General features: G+C 39.8%; 2 protein-coding genes across 3 annotated transcripts in view; one reads left to right on the forward strand and one right to left on the reverse strand.

The window, feature by feature from the left end:
* Positions 1 to 5,863, forward strand: part of LOC139137100 (exosome complex component 10-like) — an 84,779-nt gene extending 78,916 nt beyond the window's left edge. The window contains exon 22 of the mRNA XM_070705062.1: positions 5,813 to 5,863. The gene's annotated coding sequence lies outside the window, so the exon portion shown is untranslated. The remainder of the gene's footprint in view (positions 1 to 5,812) is intronic.
* LOC139137101 (photoreceptor-specific nuclear receptor-like) lies at positions 3,798 to 13,765 on the reverse strand. 2 transcript variants are annotated; one of them, XM_070705065.1, is made up of 3 exons: positions 13,427 to 13,765; positions 7,164 to 7,694; positions 3,798 to 6,768 (listed from the first exon to the last, which is right to left on the reverse strand). In XM_070705065.1, exons 2-3 carry the CDS (start codon positions 7,681 to 7,683, stop codon positions 6,533 to 6,535), a joined length of 756 nt encoding a protein of 251 aa, XP_070561166.1. In that variant the 5' UTR covers positions 7,684 to 7,694; positions 13,427 to 13,765; the 3' UTR covers positions 3,798 to 6,532. The 2 variants fall into 2 exon arrangements, with proteins under 2 accessions (XP_070561166.1, XP_070561165.1); XM_070705064.1 differs by lacking the exon at positions 13,427 to 13,765 and adding an exon at positions 11,753 to 12,626.
* Positions 13,766 to 14,102: the final 337 nt, after the last annotated feature.

The following is a 14,102-nucleotide window of genomic DNA, read 5'->3' on the forward strand; positions in this document are numbered from 1 at the left end:
GCTACTGAACCATTGATGATGAAATGGTGTCAATTTATTTTGTCTTTTTTTGTTTTGTCTACTGTTCCATATTGAAGTTTGATAATCAAAAAGTTGTTGTACACATAATAATCATAATAAATCAGGTCTCTGACCCCACAGTGCACACATCTGTTTGCAGATATTTTCTTGCAAGCTATATAGACCAGATAATTAATTACTGCAGTTTGAAAATTGTAACTTTTACTTCAATCAAAACACTGTGAGGAGAGCGAGTCAATATTGAGGTAGAATGGGCTATTTGGAACAGATATTCCCTCTTTCAACTCTTTGCATTTGCTGATCTGGTGTCTGTGTGGATTCATTCATAGACTTTGCCGAAGTCTGCGGAGCAGATGAAGTTTTCAAACACTTGTTTTTGTGTAAGTTGAAGTTTTTCTCCATTGAGTTCACATGGGAAATAGCAGCCATTTTGCGTTTGAAAATTCAAGAAATTTTAGTTATTTGGTTCTTTTACATCAAAATTTGCAAGTGACATCCCCCCACACACACGCACTTGATTATCTAAAAGACAATGGTTTAGTTTCCTGAAAGAAATTTTATGTAAAAATTTAAGTCTTTCAATTTTAAGGTGCATACTACCTGAAATAAAGAAAAGAAACTGATAATATTTGCATAAATTACCATATTTTCTCCAATATTTGCCAATAAATGTTGCTAAGTGAAGCCATACCTGTCTCGGATTATCTGTGGCATACGTCATCATTTCATTCCTGAAATCATACTGATTCAAAGGATTATTAGATATGCAAGCCACACCCATCAAAAACGAACACATGTATAAATATGCATATACACACAAACACCAAGATACTTAGCCAATGGCTAATGCACTTCTATTTGCCTTATGCTCGTTCCTGGTACAGCAGGGGACTGTACCTCCTCCCAACCAGCTAGCACCCTGTTGTGGTCCCTGTCGGGCAGCACCCTCTTTTGGTCGCTGTCATTTACATCATTTACCGGTAGTTAACAAACAGAGAATAGCAGGAAAAGTTCACCACAATTCTTGCACCTGTTCAAACATAGACGTGTTGTGTCACCAGAATGGAAGGATAACGTCACATGCTCACCACAATGAAGTGTTTCCTTCTTTCTTTGTGTTGAGGGAGGGCAGCGTTTATTTCAAGGGGGAGTGTAGACAAACAAATTGAATACAGTGATGAAGCTGTAAAAGCGAACCACCCGACAACGCTGCCCTCACACTGTATAATTACAGACTGCTACCTAAGACTTACATAGGTGCTCAGTATTTGCAGAGGTTTGAGTTCTAACTTTCATCTTAAATGGACATTTTTCCCAAGTTACGTTCATCATATTATTGGAATTGTACCAAGCCCAGCTTACCTTGGACTTGAATTGAACATCTTTCCGATATGATTCACAAGGTACATGTATTCCTCTCGTGAAAATAATCTGTGCGTGCATGTCGAAAGTTGTACAATCTTGTTCATTATTTTGAATATGGTTTTCAAACTATGTGCCGACAGTCAAGTGTTCATAAATGTTACAGAGCATTTTTGGTCATTTGTTTGGTTTTTGTCAATTGATTTGATTGATTGATTGTCGGATATGTTTTACAAATTTGAAAAATCACCCAGCAGTGTAGGCTGTCTGTGATGAATGGAAATAAGAAAACAACCTTCCTCATGTAGATTTTCATTTTCCATTTTCTAGTTTGCATATCATGAATGCTATTCACAATAATCTTTTAAACTTGATGAAACTAAATTTCACAAGCTCAGTTCGTGATCATATTGATCAAGGTCGCCAGTATAGCTTAATCTTATGTGAAAAGTCAATGCAATTTGGAATTCATTCAGTTTAGTAAAATAAATATTCTGAAAATTCCTAAGTAAATACCAGAAAATCACACACAAAACTGTGGCTGTTTTGCAAATGTTGGTTTGCCTCTATACCATAGAGAGCTCTGATCTGAATGGATTTGAGTCCTTGGAAGACGTCTAGAAGCAGTCGGAATGATGCAACCGGGGCTCTCGGTTCTGGATGGCTAGCTTTATCTTTTATCCTGTAAAGGTCACACACAGAAAACTAGGGCACTAAACATCTGCATCATTCCAATATCCACAAGGAATTGCACAGTGCCTTTCATCGGGATGCACAGATTTTTGTGTCCTTGTCTAAAATGTTTTCGAGGTGTCTGTCTGTCTGTCTGCCTCCAGCTGCTTCTCATACAGGCGTCATCATTTCAGAGCTAGCTCTATTTGTATACGTTGAATTATTTTACTTCAGTACACAGGTATATACATGTATGCAAACATACGTACATAAATACACATATTCATACACACATACACTTTGACCAGTGAGTGAACCAAGGTTTTATGCCGTATGTATAATTGCCCTATGGCAATAGCTTATTGCATTTTTAAGGCTTAAAACCAACAAAATGATAACTCGTATATCACATTACTTTGCTTCTTGTATTTTCATTCATTTCAGATTATATATATATATATATATATATATATATATATATATATATATATATATATATTATATATATATATATATATTTATATATATATTATATATATATATATATATATATATATAATTTATATATATTATATATATATATATATATATATATATATATATATATATATATATATATATATATATATATATATATATATATATTGTATTCTAAATATAGCATAACAAGTCCCAGTATATTTTTGCCCATGCATAATGATATACTGATTTAAATAGTGGTCGCTCAAGGCATACCATACACACGCACATACACATATACATACACGTACACACACATATATACATATATACATATATATATATATATATATATATATATATATATATATATATATATATATATATATATCACACACACACATACAGACTGTAAAACAACTGAATTAGCTGTATCTATTTTTAGCAAAAGTTTCAGATTTTCATTGTTACCATCAGGTTTTTAAAACATCCCAAACATGGGAAAACAGGGAAAACTGCAAATTAGTGGCGTTTTAAATTAGCTCATTGACAGATGTAGCTTTCATGACAAGTCTTACTGGAAGTGTACATGCAACACCTTGAGTAGTAAAGATATCATAATCTACCAGGGGGGGTCAATTTGCAAGAAAACACTTTACAAAGAAAAGGAAGACGATTTGTCTGTCACAGTGTACTATAATGAGACATCAATGTCATATTCTGAATATTTCCATGATAACATCCTTGCCTTGTATGAAGTCCTTCAGTGGCTGTGAGTGTCATTTTTGTTGACTCAGCTGTCATTCTGGCTCCCTAGGATTTGGGCAAACCTGATGGTTTTTGGTTTAATAGCAGATTCTAAACAGAGAAGGGGGTATAGGCATCAGCTATTCACCCCTGTTGTTGTGTATTGGAGTCCAACATTGCCATAGAAAACGATAGCTAGGTTGCCAATTTTACAAATTAACACTATGCTGGGGGTATAACTGATTCAAAAAGCTGCAGGAGGCCCTCCCCCCCCCTCAAGAAAACCCCCATTGTCTCCATAATGAAGATTTGAGCCCAGCATTCTTCAGATACACCCTATATGTTTGGCAGGCAAAAGGTCCAGCTTGCAGGGACGGGAATCCAGAGGAGAGGCGACGTTGCTCTGAACAAGAGCAGAGCTCGGGCTCCATTTTGTCACAGTTTCTGGGAAGATGACCAATCTTGGCCATTGAGAAATGAATCTATCCAAGGATTGGAAGAGCCGGAATGATCATTAGAAATGAAAGTCACAAGTATTTGGCATATAAAAGTGAAAATCTCTTTTTATTTTCCTTTGACAATAAAAGAAAAAAATATCCTTTTAGCAATGCAAGTGCTGTACACTCTACAAACAAAATATAACAAGAGTACTGATCAGGAGCCATCAGTGGCTTTCAAAAAACCACCATACCACACTTTTTAAGTGCTTGCTGAGAAAAAAAATTAACAATACATAAACTGGTCTCCCTTTACACTCTACCCAACCATCACAATGGACAGTAGCACTGTGGGGCCACATCAGCATACAGACAGGCAGTGCTGATGTCAAGACTATTGCGGCAACTTGTGATGTGTGACATACGAGCGAATCAGCCCATCTGCTAGCTCTGAATGTGACCATTTTGAACTTGGGGTTACAGGTGCTCTGACATACATATATTATGATGAAGTATCCCAGTATGCTTCAAAAGAAAGATAACATTTGTGTCTCCCAACGCTTTTCCAGTAATTGCCTGCTGGTTTTCACAGAGTTTGGATGAACCAGTCACAGTGTACACGATATACTGGGGCTGTAACAACTTGTGGCTAGACAGCCGAAGGGAGTGTGGGCTATGACTTGCAAAGCCGTAAATTTTACCCTTGGATAAAAAAATCATGTTTTTGATCATCTGCTCACCTGTGCCTTTTTGGCGGTTTCTTTTTGTGGTCGTGATAGTTATCTCCCAGTCAGCAAGGTGGTAAATTTTGCCTTTTAGTAATGACTTTGGTCCTATAAATCAGAAGCCATTATTATCATAATTGTGTTGGGTTTTTTTGAATTCATAATGAGCAAGTATAGACACTCTCTGGCTGAAGGTGGATTTGATTACGCTTTTCCATTCACGTTGCACACTCCCTTGGCTCTCCTAGTTACAGCCTTCATTTTGCCAAACTCGGAGGGGGTGAAAACTCAGAGTGTAACACCTTTCCCCCTCACCTCTTCCGGATATACAATTAATCAAACTGATCCCAAGTGAAGGCAAAAGTAACTATGAAATTAAAGCAACTTCCGTGCAGTTGTACATCTTTCAAAAAAGAAAAAAATACGCAATACAAAATAGGTGTTCTCAAACAACAAAAAAAGAAAATTGGAAATACTTGAAAAACCTTGTGAAAGTTCAAAATATAGCTCTGAAGAGCAAATAAATATATTTAAATAAATGACTAACTCTTTGAGGTTTTTTCGCAGAAAACGTTGACTTATCAGGTAATTTGATTTATGCTAAAGCAGAATTCAGTGTGAGAGATGATTGAAGTTTGTCAGGAATACTTGAATCGCACCAAGTCAAACACTGGTGTGATTGTAAGGCTTGGGTGAATTTTCGTTTGAATGGCAAGATCATGTTGACGGAGTGGTTATATTTTTTGGATGAATTTTTGAAATAATTTTCTTGTTGTGAGTTGCATTTTTTGTTAGTTGCTCCTAAAAAATCTACTGGCATATATTTCCAGCACTGAAAAAAATTATTCTGTCAGTTTTTCAGCTGAAATATTTGGTCTCCAGTACCAAAGCTTGAGCCGGAAAGTTTTTTTTTCAAAGTTTTGAAAGTCGTGATATGTGTGGAGTTGAAAAGTTGATGCGTTCATCTGCCAAATTCATACCCTGTCGTTCTCCTTTATTTAATTTTTCAACTATCCTCTATGTTCGTGTCAAACATACTCTATGAAGACCGCGATCAAACTAAGGACCGTTGACCGTCCATCGCACAGCGAGGCCAGCATGAAAGCCAACAAACTGACAGAAAAAATTGTCGTTTTTTTTTCTAAACAAAAACCCAATGAGGAATATATGGAACAATGCAACCATATTTTAAGTAAAAACTCTCTGTAAATCTTGAAATATGACAAATTTACTTATTTCTCAGAAAATTGACAATATCGAGTCGTCATATATATAAAAAAGCTATTGATGAACAGTCAACCATGCCTTTTTTGAAAAGATCCTGAGTTTGTTCGTGTTCATTCGATAACTTGCACACTTACAAAATGTATTTTTTTCTTCCTTTTCTAGGTACCATGACAACCATCGAAGGACAAAAATGATTGTTTTTGTTGCTTTTTTTATATAAAAAACTATAAATTATGAAGTAAATGCTGAGATTTTTGTGTTATTTTGATGAAGTTATTGTATGTAGTATTACTATCAAAATGTTTGTACCTCCATCCGTAAAATGTCCCCCATTATCAAATAAATTAGTCTGAATTGAAAAAGAGAGTCTGTTCCATTTTACTTTTATGGGGGACACAGAGTGGCAGTGATGAGACACCTTCACAATGATAAGCAAGAAACGTGTGTCTTGGAAAGGTATGGCACCATGTGTAAATATCATACATTTTTCATAAATCATTTGTACAACTTTTCTTTTTTCATTAAGTTTGTTGAAAGATACGATATGGTTTGATTTTGTTATTTGTATTATGATGTGAATTTCTGACGAATCTGAAAATCCTTGTTTTGTGTCTCAGAGAAGCCTGTTAAAAAAACTGTTGACAATGTTCAGTTGCCATTTGACATGAAAGTTTGTGACGTTTCTACCGGCTGTTCCACGCCAGGCAAGCTACGACAGCCAATCAGTTGCCTTCTTTCGCTTCGGTTGCCATGACACCAACGTCGATAAACGCTTGGTCCAGTACACAATTGTCAAGTGCAATAAATAATTATACAACCCCCTTTTTCATGAGGGGTAGTAGATTTCAGTTCAGAGGTTTCATAAAGTCAACAGTTCAAAGGTTACTGAAGAAGCTCCAGGAGGATGCTGTCTATCGTCGTGTCTCCGATGAGGTGTTTGTAGAAGAGGTTCTCAAAGATCTTGGCCGGGTAGCCTCGCACGCTGGGGAGGAGCAGCAGTACGTGTGACAGCCGAAGTTGGTTGTGGGGATAGCGCACCGAGAGATACTCCATGAGCGACGTTTGAGTTGCTTCGCAAGCCTCCTCTACAGCAGCGACGTCGTGCAGGCCTCGAACCTCTGCAGACAAAAAAAGAATATGGAATTATTGATTAAACAGAAGCTAAATAAAACGGAGTTCATTTCTTGCTTACGCCCCGCCGGATGAATTTCGATTCGACTGTTTTAATCCGGCGGGAAGGGAAAGACTTGCTGGAGTATCACCAGTCGAAAAATGTTAACACCGAAAAAAAATGTATGCCTCATAAGACTTTGTTTTTGTGACTGTTGGCGTATTCAGCTGGCAGTGACGATTAATTTTTTCGTTTCAATCACATAAAAAAATTAATTCAAATGTAAAAATTAGCCGTGGACTTTAATTCGAGTTTTGATTTTTTTTAAATTACGATTTTGAAGCACCTGATAGTAAAGGTGGAGTTACAACATACGAGGTTTAATTTTTTTTCTGAACTTACCAGAGTTGAGAACAGCAACTTTCCGAAGGTACGCAAATTCTTTTAAGTCTGGGTTCATATTGCTGCACCTCTGAAGGGCAAACCTGAATTGTTCGACAGATTTGAGAGTTGGGTGCCCCTCAGAAAACAACTGATAGGCAGTACTGTTTTCACTTGGTTCGTTCTCTTCAACTGAGAACTCCATGTGCTCCTCGGCCATGTAGAGCATAACAAGTTCTTTCCAAGAGGAGTTCAAGAGCACAAGCTGGTCGTGTGTGTTGAGTTTTGAGAAAACCGGCAGGGATTTGGTAAACTGGACGGCTCGTATGAGCCACACGGCGAGTTTTGAGTTCAGCTGGTCCAGAGAAGCGTCCGAGAGCCTGACTGTGACATTATGCTTGTCCCTCGATCGCTCGGGCAGAGGGACAGAGAGAGTGTGTCCAGTTGCCGTGTCGGCCAGCAGGTTGCCGAGAAGACTCGTTTTGCACATATTGTCGTTGTTGCTCTCCGAGCAGTCCATTTCATTTCGCTCCGCAAACATCTTGGTGAATTCTGAAAGAGCACAAAAGATACAAAAAATTCAGATACTGGACGAAAAACGCTGTCGAAATAATATATCATATAACATTACTTGGGTAATACAAGGATTCGGCACGGTACTTTACATAAGTTTTATTCGCGTTGGGCAAGTGGATGGTTCTGAAAAAAAAAGTTTCCCCATCAGGCGACCTCGTTCCAGACTTATGCAAGCTCCCGCTTGGTGCATCCTCGATTTCTTGGCGTACTTATCGAAGGCTTCATATTTATCACTTTCATTGTGGTAGATGCGCGACGAACACGCGTCAGCTAATTACCCTTTTTTTCCGCCACGACTTCGTCTCCATGGAAACAGTCTCTGATGGCAGTAAAAGTACGTGATGACATTGTCGTCAGTACGCAGTCGCAGAAGCGCCGCCGAAAATATGACAATCACATCCGCGCCGCGCGGATTTCAATGATAAGCGTTAAGCATTGTTAAGGGACGGACCATTAGATCTTGGGAGGGGGGTGGTCAAAACAGAAAAAAAAAATTTTCAGAGCAGAAAGTAGGAAAAAAAAAATTTTCAAACTAGTTTGCAAAATAAAAAAAAATAAATAAGAAGACAAAGGCATAAAAAAAAATCTGCAAAAGTCTTTAAAATTTTGAATTTTTTTTAGATTTTACCAACAGAAAGCAACTTTCTGTATTTTTTAGTACATCCTCCCGGCACATTTTTAATTTTAATTTATACATTTAGAGTGACTGTATCCCTTATACTGGAAGTTGTACTTATCTTATCTTTTCAGGACTTTTGTATTCTGATCACTTGAAAATTATGAAATTATAGAGCCTGTTTTCTACTTGTTTCCTGCGTACAAACCAAGCAGGTACACTAGGTAAAACATTGAAACTATGGTATGGTTGTCAAGACAGAAAGTTGTATTTGCCTTTTAAGATCAAGGTAAACAGATGCAGGCCACATCAGTTTCATTTTTTTTCACAGCATTTTATTGCAATGATTGAATGCAAGAATGGGTGAACAAGTAGAAACACGTCAATAATGATAAAACAACATATCAAGTCATTATGTATTATTTTGCTTTTAAAAAGGCATTTTCAATTCTTTTTTCTCAAAAAACAGCCTCAAAAAACAACAGCAACACATGTTTTAACATTCAACAATACACTACGTAGAATGCCATCTATCCAACAAATCCCAACACAAAAACACACAAAAGGTTGAACTTTGAAAGTTTCTCGATAGCAAATACTGAATAAATCTGCATGAATATCGTTTTTGTGTAGCAAATTTCAAAGAAATTGACAACCCTTTCAGAGAATACAGATTTTTTGACCATGAATGGCATAAATTGCCCTAAAAAGACAAATATTGAAATTTCAACACATCTATACACATCCAATCAATTTGGACATGCTGCTACAGAGAAATAGATGTTTTGATCAAAAAAGGGCAACAAATTGCTCTAAAAACACAAATATGCAAATTTAACTATATTATTTAGCTTATTTTAGCTTCTCAGCTTGTCAAAATCAATTGTAAATCATGAGATATGCATGTTTTGGTGGGGTGAATGTAGGCATTTCACCACGCAGTAGAAAGGGAAGCCAGGAAACCAAAATAGTCAATTTTCAAAACTATAGGAAGCTACTGAGGAGCAAGAAGACCATGTTTCAGAGGAAGATGTGTAATCCAAAAAAATGCTCCCCAAGTGCCACCAAATAACACCATTTTTATCTCTATTTTTCAAAAGCTCCAACGGCAGGAGGGGGACACCCCCTCCTGACCATCCCCCCCCCCCCCCCCGCAAAATACTCCCAGGTGCCACCAAATAACACCATTTTAATCTCTATTTTTCAAAAGCTCCAACGGCAGGAGGGGACACCCCCTCCTGACCATCCCTCCCCCCCCGCAAAAATACTCCCCAAGTGCCACCAAATAACACCATTTTAATCTCTATTTTTCAAAAGCTCCAACGGCAGGAGGGGACACCCCTCCTGACCATCCCTCCCCCCCCCCCCCGCAAAAATACTCCCCAAGTGCCACCAAATAACACCATTTTAATATCTTTTTTTCAAAAGCTCTAACGGCAGGAGGGGGACACCACCTCCTTACCTCCCCCCGCAAAAATACTCCCCAAGTGCCACCAAATAACACCATTTCAATCTCTATTTTTCAAAAGCTCCAACGGCAGGAGGGGGACACCCCCTCCTGACCTCCCCCGCAAAAATACTCCCCAGGTGCCACCAAATAACACCATTTTAATCTCTATTTTCAAAAGCTCCAACAGCAGCAGGGGACACCCCTCTCCTGACTCCCCCCCCCCCCCCCCCCCCGTGACCGCTTGCGTGGCCGCTTGTGGTGCTTGGCACCACATCTTTGCCCTCTTTATCTTCAGACAGCGACGAACTAAAAAAAAATTATAAATCTGAAAATTTACCCTGAAAAAAAAAATTTGCACAGCTAATCTCAATTGGAAAAAAAAAATTTCAGAAATTTACAATAGTAAAAAAAAAATTTTCACAATTTCATTGTGACCACCCCCCCTCCCAAGATCTAATGGTCATCCTTTAGCATTGTTAAGATACAGACCGGCTAGAAGATACCGGAGAGCTTGGTAATTGGAGAAGAGGCATTTTATCGGCCATCTTTCAATCAAAACACATTGTTCTCCTCCTCCGAATGTCAGAGACCTTATAAGTTGACAAGAGCGGCGGCGAGTGAAAGTGGGCGTGGTAGCGCCCACAGTCGGGACGGCGCTCTTCAAAGTACCAATCGCCCCGCGCTGCCGCCGTTGTGGCTGACGGCGACAGCATCGCCCCCACTCGATCTTGCATGTAGTGAAGGAAGGGTCTATTGGAGACCGTTGCCTTTCGAAGACGTGACAGTGTATGCGGATGACAATGAACTGCAAATCATTGACGGTGTAACTGTGAATACACTTATACAGAACTAGATATGGGTGTATATCTCAACCATTACCGACTGGTGGACTACGCTATGTCAGGCACTGCTAAGCCTATATGCAATGGGGCGTGATATTCGTTGTACCGCGCTGCTATCGTAGACTGTTACAGATTTCATTCAGTGAGATGCCACTCTGTTACAAGGATGTCTCGGCCTCCCCGTCTCCCTACACAAGTAGACAAAGTTACGTAATTCTGTCTGCTAAATGAATTTGCATAAATTTGCAGCCAAGGACGGGATTGGGGACGGTTCAGATGATAATGCCAAATTTAACTTTCCGTTTCTTTCGTCTGTGGACACAAACGCTGTGTCTAAACTTTCCGACATGTCACTTCGTTAGGTATTTGGTGGAGTTTTTTTTACCCCCGCGATCGATCTATGTTTGTTGAAATGAAAACGTCTCGTTTCCTATTTGTGGATCCATTAACACATGCCCCGTATTTTTGTTTTTAGTTACTAAAGTCGGAAGCCGAAACACGTCGCGGATGAATCAAATGGTAGTGTATGGTTTTTTATTCCCGCTACGACGACATGACACTTATATTTCCGAAATTTCACGGCATTTCACGGGCACTTCTTCTGAATTCGGCGATCTATTAACACCACCAGTTTCGATTTCGTTCGAACCGCCCGACGTTGGCTGGTCACCGCATGAACTTCACGTGACTGCCTTGCGCTTGCGGGCACGAGAGACTCACACCAACCCCTTCAGCGGTGTTTACCTTTGTCCCGATACCGCACACCGATATGAAGTTACAGGCAGACAGTTTTGACACCTACGTCTAAAATGAGTGACTCTTTATATCGAAGAGATTTTAAAAAACACCATGGACGGAAAGTTCAACGGACCTATACGATATAACATCCCCCCCCCCTTTCCCCAGCGTCAACATCATCAGGTAGACCAGACTTTTACGAAATTATGGTTTTCGAAATCATGACCGTTATATTTCAATCGTACTTGTTATAGTTAAAGACTCCTGGCCGAAAACCTGTCCATGTTATACCGAAAATATCCTAGGGTGGTTAAACGGTCGCCAGGGTCTTTGAAGCAGTTCACGGCGAGCCGGCCACCTCTTGCAATGGCGGCTGTACATCACCTACCTGAGCTACACATTTGGATCACGTCCCTTCCTCGCGTTAAGACAGTGCCGACGACGGACGATACGGTGCGGGGTAGCCCGTCTGCTCAGAAGAGTCTGCCGATTGTATGACAAGTTCCATCCGCGGCCGCTAGTACTTGGGAGAAATCATGGTGACTAGTGACTCCAACAAGTGTGCGAGGGCTTATTAACTGAACTTAAACTGAACAATGCGAAAATAGTACTGCGAACCAGACAAGCTTACATAACACCGATTGTTGCCAGACGGGATGCGACGTACAACAACAGCCACTAATTACGAGAACGCGTGCCCGCCACATGTGATGCACGATTCGAATCGTTTTTTAATCAATTAAATCGATGAGAACCACTGCTTTCTTCCATGTGGCCAACCAGCCGTAGTAATTGTGGACAAACAGCGCAGACGCTGTGAATATATAGCCTCCCTGTAGGCTGCCTCGCACGGAAATTTTACGTCGTCGCGTTGTGGAAGCAGTCACGGAGGGACCGTTGCGCAGCCATTGAACAAGAACACATGACGCCTTCCCTATAATGTTTGTTTTACCTTAAAAAATCGCTATCTGACCAAAATGTCAAATACAAATTGTAAAACAACGTACGAAAAAAATATAAATCACAAATTTGAAAAAGTAACTAAGCTCTGACTTAAGTTTTCGAACTAGCATGAGGTCGCGAAACTGGTCATTATGTCACCGTCCAAATACAGGAAAATCCATTACTTTTGAAATAGAGAAACTTAAAGTTAACCCGGACGAATGGAAAGAGTCGGCAAATATTTTTTGTCCAGGAGGCTAGGGTATTGAACGCGATCGCGACTTACGATGCGAGCGCTCTCACACCAGCTGAAGAGGAGTGCATCTGGTCGGGCGCCCTCTATCGGCTGGCATATGAAAAAGTCCGGTGATTTTAAGGTTGAAGGACAGTTCACAATGGAGAAGAAATTCGGTCACGTTTACATCTGGTCATTGAGTCAATAAACACCGTTATAGAAGTTGCAAAACAGAGCGTTCAGGCGGATTTCCTTGCGATGACCTCCAATTGCAAAGTCGTTGTACGTTCGTTCCCGCACGCGCCAGTGTGAAAGCGTTTCCCAAAATTCCACATCGCAGAGTTGTGAGACAAGTACATAGCGTAGCTGATAGTAGTGTATTGCAGCTCACACACTTAAAAGTACAATGGCATTTGGAAGAAAAGAAGTCAACAGAATGTTCTTCACTGAGCTTTTCTGTGATAGTCTCTCTCATCTCGATCAGTACGCTTCTCCTCTCCCAACCGAGGAAATCAAGGATTTCTACAGCTTTCACTCCTTACCCAATGATCTCGCCATTTCCTGTTCACCAACTTTTTAATCAACCATTCACGCTGCCACTACACGCACGTACACAAACAAGTGAGCGTGTGACTAAGCTATGGTATTGACAGGCAAAGGGCTTCGAACGGTGCAGGAAGCCAACACGAGACGTGACAGCGCCCAACCCTTTCTGGTGACGTCCAGTTTGCTTGGAAGCAGAGACACGCGACGTTGACAAAAGCGCCAAATATTTCCCAAATCGTCCCCCCTAAAAAAGTAAGTTCTTAATATTTGTGCTCGCCTTGCACGCACAAACTAACAAAACTTATTGAACGAAAAATTATCCAAAGACTCGAAACCTACCTTATAATCGCGGTGTTCTTCCCCGAATGGCAAATAAAGCTTGTAATCGCACAGTTACAACGGTTTGTGAGTGAGGGTTAATTCCCCAGTACTTTTTCGCGTATAGTACTTTCCAATATCGTGAGGTGGGATTCTTATCCGTGACAGTATAACATTGACAAGCTTCTTTAGTTTCTTCCTACATATATAGGTTCAAATCAAGACCCCTTAGGTTACTCTCTACCAGACAACAATCTATTGTGTTCTCCCTCTCACGGGATTTTATCTCGGCATAGGGGGTCGGATCCGCTGGCTCGGAACGTGATGAGCGGTTGCCCAGCATATATTATTGATGCTAATGACGCAACGCAAGGCCGGCCTCCTGATCCTGTGCCAGTTCGGTTTGTGACTGAACTTTTGAACCCAAAGCTCATGAATATGCAATTTGATATCAGTGACGTCACATGCAGAATTCGCGTGACCTTTCTATTGGCATTGATACAGTTTATTCGCTTTCGTTGGGAAAGGTAGAACCGCGACTGGCATTCCTATTTACATGGAGCATTTCTGGTCTTCAAAACCTATGGGTTTTTTTTGTATTTTTTTTTACTTCATCTGCAGAAAAATATCGCAAATCAATTATTTAATTTACTGAACTTTACACTAACCGGTAAATGTTGATATCCTACAGCAAGTG

Source organism: Ptychodera flava, chromosome 7, assembly GCF_041260155.1.
Source record: "Ptychodera flava strain L36383 chromosome 7, AS_Pfla_20210202, whole genome shotgun sequence".
Taxonomy (NCBI): domain Eukaryota; kingdom Metazoa; phylum Hemichordata; class Enteropneusta; family Ptychoderidae; genus Ptychodera; species Ptychodera flava.

Excerpts from the sequence above, each read along its gene's own strand:
- LOC139137101 (XM_070705064.1), bottom strand. Across the intron at positions 6,769-7,163 it reads AGTTGCTGTTCTCAACTCTG|AGGTTCGAGGCCTGCACGAC; the intron begins GTAAGTTCAGAA and ends TTTTGTCTGCAG.